The sequence below is a fragment of the Mustelus asterias genome, unplaced genomic scaffold (genome assembly GCF_964213995.1).
Source record: "Mustelus asterias unplaced genomic scaffold, sMusAst1.hap1.1 HAP1_SCAFFOLD_760, whole genome shotgun sequence".
Lineage (NCBI taxonomy): Eukaryota > Metazoa > Chordata > Chondrichthyes > Carcharhiniformes > Triakidae > Mustelus > Mustelus asterias.
In genome coordinates, this window is record NW_027590708.1 from 191,456 (window position 1) to 198,808 (window position 7,353).

Genomic DNA, 7,353 nt, shown 5'->3' on the forward strand with positions numbered 1-7,353 from the left:
CTGTCTGTGTGTGTGTGCGCCTCTGTCTGTGTGTGTGTGCGCCTCTGTCTGTGTGTGTGTGTGCCTCTGTCTGTGTGTGTGTGTGCCTCTGTCTGTCTGTGTGTGTGTGCCTCTGTCTGTCTGTGTGTGTGTGCCTCTGTCTGTGTGTGTGTGTGCCTCTGTCTGTCTGTGTGTGTGTGCCTCTGTCTGTCTGTGTGTGTGTGCCTCTGTCTGTCTGTGTGTGTGTGTGCCTCTGTCTGTGTGTGTGTGCCTCTGTCTGTGTGTGTGTGCCTCTGTCTGTGTGTGTGTGCCTCTGTCTGTGTGTGTGTGTGCCTCTGTCTGTGTGTGTGTGTGCCTCTGTCTGTGTGTGTGTGTGCCTCTGTCTGTGTGTGTGTGCCTCTGTCTGTGTGTGTGTGCCTCTGTCTGTCTGTGTGTGTGCCTCTGTCTGTCTGTGTGTGTGCCTCTGTCTGTCTGTGTGTGTGCCTCTGTCTGTCTGTGTGTGTGCCTCTGTCTGTCTGTGTGTGTGCCTCTGTCTGTCTGTGTGTGTGCCTCTGTCTGTCTGTGTGTGTGCCTCTGTCTGTCTGTGTGTGTGTGCCTCTGTCTGTCTGTGTGTGTGTGCCTCTGTCTGTCTGTGTGTGTGTGCCTCTGTCTGTCTGTGTGTGTGTGCCTCTGTCTGTCTGTGTGTGTGTGCCTCCGTCCCTCTGTGTGTGTGTGTGTGTGCACGCACGCGTGCGTCTGCTGCTCTGTTTTCTCTCCTCTCCCCCTCCCACCCCCCTCTGCTGCTTTCTCCCCCCCCCCCGCCTGACCTAACTCCGTTGTTTTTCTGCAGGCTGGACTGGACAGAATGGCTGAGGGACACATGCTGGCCGATGTGGTCGCAATCATTGGTGAGTCTCTGACTTTGAGTGTGAGGGGGGGGGGGGAGGAGGGCTGGGGCTGGTGGGGGGAGGAGGATGGTGCCGGAGGGATAGGGATGTTGTCGAGGGGAGCGGGATGGAGCAACGTCACGTCAGCTCCAAGAGGCTGTTTTTGAAATCAGATTCCTGTTTGTGTGTGCTCACTGTTTCACAGCACAGACTGAGACCATTCGACCAATTCCTGCCAGCTTTTTGCTTGATCTTTCCAAGTAACTGGCAGGAACAGTCAGCCTCACTCCCTTCAGACACAGGCATCAATCACACAGGCTGCTCGGTTCCAATGCATGCAGTGGGGGACAGTGTAGAGGGAGCTTTACTCTGTATCTAACCCCGTGCTGTACCTGTCCTGGGAGTGTTTGATGGGGACAGTGTAGAGGGAGCTTTACTCTGTATCTAACCCTGTGCTGTACCTGTCCTGGGAGTGTTTGATGGGGACAGTGTAGAGGGAGCTTTACTCTGTATCTAACCCCGTGCTGTACCTGTCCTGGGAGTGTATGATGGGGACAGTGTAGAGGGAGCTTTACTCTGTATCTAACCCCGTGCTGTACCTGTCCTGGGAATGTTTGATGGGGACAGTGGAGAGGGAGCTTTACTCTGTATCTAACCCCGTGCTGTACCTGTCCTGGGAATGTTTGATGGGGACAGGGGAGAGGGAGCTTTACTCTGCATCTAACCCCGTGCTGTACCTGTCCTGGGAGTGTTTGATGAGGACAGTGTAGAGGGAGCTTTACTCTGTATCTAACCCCGTGCTGTACCTGTCCTGGGAGTGTGTGATGGGGACAGTGTAGAGGGAGCTTTACTCTGTATCTAACCCCGTGCTGTACCTGTCCTGGGAGTGTTTGATGGGGACAGTGTAGAGGGAGATTTACTCTGTATCTAACCCCATGCTGTACCTGTCCTGGGAGTGTTTGATGGAGACAGTGTAGAGGGAGATTTACTCTGTATCTAACCCCGTGCTGTACCTGTCCTGGGAGTGTTTGATGGGGACAGTGTAGAGGGAGCTTTACTCTGTATCTAACCCCGTGCTGTACCTGTCCTGGGAGTGTTTGATAGGGACAGTGTAGAGGGAGCTTTACTCTGTATCTCACCCCGTGCTGTACCTGTCCTGGGAGTGTATGATGGGGACAGTGTAGAGGGAGCTTTACTCTGTATCTAACCCCGTGCTGTACCTGTCCTGGGAGTGTATGATGGGATCAGTGTAGAGGGAGCTTTACTCTGTATCTAACCCCGTGCTGTACCTGTCCTGGGTGTGTTTGATGGGGTCAGTGTAGAGGGAGCTTTACTCTGCATCTAACCCCGTGCTGTACCTGTCCTGGGAGTGTGTGATGGGGACAGTGTAGAGGGAGCTTTACTCTGTATCTAACCCCGTGCTGTACCTGTCCTGGGAGTGTTTGATAGGGACAGTGTAGAGGGAGCTTTACTCTGTATCTAACCCCGTGCTGTACCTGTCCTGGGAGTGTATGATGGGGACAGTGTAGAGGGAGCTTTACTCTGTATCTAACCCCGTGCTGTACCTGTCCTGGGAGTGTTTGATGGGGACAGTGTCGAGGGAGCTTTACTCTGTATCTAACCGCGTGCTGTACCTGTCCTGGGAGTGTTTGATGGGGGGCAGCCTCTGCAGTGAGGAAGCTCTTGAATCAGCCTGGTTTTGCCTTTTGGGTGTGAGCTGTGGGCTGAGTCAGATCAGTACTGATGGGGAAAGAGGGAAGTGAATTCTGGGCAACGGACAGCTGAAGGACATCACACTTGTTTTCCATGATTCAGATTTCCTGTGTCTGGTCCTGTGCCTATTAATGTCACTCAGTCCCTTTGTATTTCCTCATTCTCCTCTCTCAGCAACATGCATCCATCTGACTTTACTGCCCGTCTCTCTGTATCACTGAGGGCAGGGGAGGAAAAGTGGAAGGGCTGGGCGAGGGGGGGGGGGGTGGGGAGAGAGAGAGAAGGGGGGCAAGAGAGAAGGATGTGTGAGAGAGAGAGGAGGGAGGAAGGGGTGAGAGAGAGAGGTGTGTGAGAGGAAGCGGGGGAGGGAGGGGTGAGAGAGAGAGGGGGGAGCGGAGGGGTGTGAGAGAGAGTGGGGGGGGGGGGGGGAATGGAGAGAGGTGTGTGTGTGAGAGGAAGCCGGGGAGGGAGGGGGGGATCGGAGGGGTGTGAGAATGAGCAGCCAGATTTGGGGGGGGGGGTGGATACGGGAGTGTGAGATACATCAGGGGGACAATGGACACAGTTGGGGGGGCTGCAGGACAGAACGGTTGCCCCCACCCAGGCGTAGAGTCTGTCTGGATCCCGAATTTCTGTCCGAGCTCAGAGTGAGTAGACCCCAGACTCTCTCTGCTGATCGTTTACTGAGCAGCAAGATTCCCCCTCTTTCCACCCTCCCCCCAGCACCAAAGCAAAGCCACCGCTATCACGCTGCAAGCAGCTCTGACTGTATGTCCAGAATTAGCTCTGAACGGCCATGCTGTGGTTGTTAACTGACCTGTCAAAGGGACACACTTCCCTATTCTTGTTATTCACACGAGAGCTGTGTTCAGTGCAATGTACCGCACACTATCTCTCTCCATCTTAAACCAGAGCTGAGACTGCTCTGCCGCTGGGGATATAGAACAGAATCCGCTCAACCCTCCAGCCTGCAGCACTGCTCTGTGTGTGACTTCAATTCCACTTTCCTACTTGCTCCCCCTCACCCAGCCACCCCCCATACCCCCACTCTGGGGTCTGCTTCCCCCCCCCCCCCAACCCAGCCACCCCCCATACCCCCACTCTGGGGTCTGCTCCCCCCCCCATACCCCCACTCTGGGGTCTGCTCCCTCCCCCTCCCATAAGACCATAAGTTACATAGAACAGTACAGCACAGAACAGGCCCTTCGGCCCACGATGTTGTGCCGAGCTTTATCTGAAACCAAGATCAAGCTATCCCACTCCCTATCATCCTGGTGTGCTCCATGTGCCTATCCAATAACTGCTTAAATGTTCCTAAAGTGTCTGACTCCACTATCACTGCAGGCAGTCCATTCCACACCCCAACCACTCTCTGCGTAAAGAACCTACCTCTGATATCCTTCCTATATCTCCCACCATGTACCCTGTAGTTATGCCCCCTTGTAATAGCTCCATCCACCCGAGGAAATAGTCTTTGAACGTTCACTCTATCTATCCCCTTCATCATTTTATAAACCTCTATTAAGTCTCCCCTCAGCCTCCTCCGCTCCAGAGAGAACTGCCCTAGCTCCCTCAACCTTTCCTCATAAGACCTACCCTCCAAACCAGGCAGCATCCTGGTAAATCTCCTCTGCACTCTTTCCAGCGCTTCCACATCCTTCTGACAGTGAGGTGACCAGAACTGCACACAATATACCAAATGTGGTCTCACCAAGGTCCTGTACAGTTGCAGCATAACCCCAAGGCTCTTAAACTCCAACCCCCTGTTAATAAAAGCTAACACACTATAGGCCTTCTTCACAGCTCTATCCACTTGAGTGGCAACCTTTAGAGATCTGTGGATATGGACCCCAAGATCTCTCTGTTCCTCCACAGTCTTCAGAACCCTACCTTTGACCCAGTAATCCACATTTAAATTAGTCCTACCAAAATGAATCACCTCACATTTATCAGGGTTAAACTCCATTTGCCATTTTTCAGCCCAGCTTTGCATCCTATCTATGTCTCTTTGCAGCCTACAACAGCCCTCCACCTCATCCACTACTCCACCAATCTTGGTGTCATCAGCAAATTTACTGATCCACCCTTCAGCCCCCTCCTCTAAGTCATTAATAAAAATCACAAAGAGCAGAGGACCAAGCACTGATTCCTGTGGCACTCCGCTAGCAACCTGCCTCCAGTCCGAAAATTTTCCATCCACCACCACCCTCTGTCTTCGATCAGACAGCCAGTTACCTATCCAATCGGCCAACTTTCCCTCTATCCCACACCTCCTCACTTTCATCATAAGCCGACCATGGGGGACCTTATCAAACGCCTTACTAAAATCCATGTATATGACATCAACTGCCCTACCTTCATCAACACACTTAGTTACCTCCTCAAAAAATTCAATCAAATTTGTGAGGCACGACTTGCCCTTCACGAATCCGTGCTGACTATCCCGGATTAATCCGCATCTTTCTAAATGGTCGTAAATCCCATCTCTAAGGACCTTTTCCATCAATTTACCAACCACCGAAGTAAGACTAACCGGTCTATAATTACCAGGGTCATTTCTATTCCCTTTCTTAAACAGAGGAACAACATTCGCCATTCTCCAGTCCTCTGGCACCATCCCCGTGGACAGCGAGGACCCAAGGATGAAAGCGAAAGGCTCTGCAATCTCATCCCTTGCCTCCCAAAGTTATGAGACAGAATTAGGCCATTCGGCCAATCGAGTCTGCATCGCCATTCAATCATGGCTGATATTTTTGTCATCCCCATTCTCCTGTCTTCTGCCTGTAACCCTTAATCCCCTTATTGATCAAGAACCTATCTATCTCTGTCTTAAAGACACTCCATGATCTGACCTCCACAGTCATCTGTGGCAATGTGATTCACCACCTTCTGGCTGAAGAAATTCCTCCTCATCTCAGTTTTAAAGGAGCGCCCTTCACTCTGAGGTTGTGCCCTCGAGTTCTAGTCTCCCACTAGTGGAAACATCCTCTCCATGTCTATTCTATCTAGGCCTTTCAGTATTCTGTAAGTTTCAATTAGATCCTCCCTCGCCCTTCTAAACTCCATCGAGTATAAACGCAGAGTCCTCAACCACTCCTCATATGACAAACCCTGAATTCCTGGGATCATTCTTGTGACCCTCCTCTGGACCCCCTCCAAGGCCAGCACATCCTTCAGTTCACAATATTCCAAAGGGGTCTGACCAGAGTCTCAGCAGTACATCCCTGCTTTTGTATTCTAGCCCTCTAGAAATGAATGCTAACATTGAATTTGCCTCCCTATCTGCCAACTGAACCTGCATGTTACCCTCAAGAGAATCCTGAATCAGGGCTCCCATTTCCCTTTGCGCTTTTGGTTTCCAAAGCCTCTCCCCATTTAGAAAGTAGTCTATGCCTCTATTCTTCCTACCAAAGTGCATAACCTCCCACTTCTTTGTCCACTCTCCTAGTCTGTCCAAGTCATTCTGCAGCCTCCCCACTTCCTCAACACTACCTACCCCCCCCTCCTCCCCCAGCACCTGCCCTCCCATAACAATTAAAATGTCCAACTCACTCTTCATTTGCAAAGATTAATGACCCTGTGAGAGCAGCAGTTCTTCCGTGTTAAATAGCAGACCCTGCATTCTGAATTGATTCTAGATTTCCCCACACGTCCTCCCAGCTTCCACCCTGTCAAGGCCCCCCACAGAATCTCGTCGGTTTCTGGGAGGTCACTTCTCGTTCTTCCAGTGAGTACGGACCCAACCTTCTCAACCTTTCCTCATCAGACGATCCCCTTTGTGCCAGAAATCAGCCAAGTCAACTTTCCCTGAACAACTTCCAAAGCAAGTATGTCTTTCCTTAAGCCAGGAGACCATGGCCAGAATTCTCCCGTTCTGCCCGCCACGGGAATTGTAGCGGGCGAGTGGCGGACCCTGGAAAGGTCTGTTGACCGCGAGTGAGATTTTCTGGTTTCAGGGCAAGTGAGACCTGAAATTCCCACCCCCTAAGTGACCTCTATGTGGTCTGACAATGCTCAGTACACCTGGAGCTAGTCTTCGATAACTCCATGCTCCATTCCATTTGCAACGAGGCTCTGGGAGTGTTTGATGGGGACAGTGTAGAGGGAGCTTTACTCTGTATCTAACCCCGTGCTGTACCTGTCCTGGGAGTGTTTGATGGGGACAGTGTAGAGGGAGCTTTACTCTGTATCTAACCCTGTGCTGTACCTGTCCTGGGAGTGTTTGATGGGGACAGTGTAGAGGGAGCTTTACTCTGTATCTAACCCCGTGCTGTACCTGTCCTGGGAGTGTTTGATGGGGACAGTGGAGAGGGAGATTTACTGCACTTTAGACACAAATCCTTGAGTCATGTTGATTTCCAGCTAGTTGTTGATCTTTTCAAAAGGGGAACTATCAGAAAGGAAACACTTATTCTGAGAATGGTGACACAACTTCCACTGAATGCACTGTTAGCGTGCAGCTACTTGATGCAACTCTGGGTCAGAAGCCCAGTGGCTGGAAAGTGACATATTTGTTCTTAGTGCAGCGTGTGGGTTCGATATTCCACAGCAGTCGGTTCATGTCCCTCTCTCTCTCTCTCTCTTTCAGGCACCCAGGACATAGTGTTTGGTGAAGTGGACCGATAGTATTGCCGATGACAGGGATACTTCGAGTGGTCTTACCTCTGTCTCTCTTGTGTGATTTGATTCACCCCGCACCTCTCCAATTCCAAGGGGTCTCCTCCAGGCCCCCACCCCAGGCCTTTGTGCGCCCTCCCGTATGTGTCTGCCTGGCCGTGTCTGTGGTTTCATCTCC

General features: G+C 51.7%; 1 protein-coding gene across 1 annotated transcript in view; it reads left to right on the forward strand.

Moving 5' to 3' along the window:
* Positions 1-7,353, forward strand: part of ndufs2 (NADH:ubiquinone oxidoreductase core subunit S2) — a 42,193-nt gene extending 34,840 nt beyond the window's left edge. The window contains exons 13-14 of the mRNA XM_078205464.1: positions 809-866; positions 7,147-7,353. Of these exons, the coding sequence (XP_078061590.1) occupies positions 809-866; positions 7,147-7,184 (96 nt within the window). The 3' untranslated portion in view covers positions 7,185-7,353. The remainder of the gene's footprint in view (positions 1-808; positions 867-7,146) is intronic.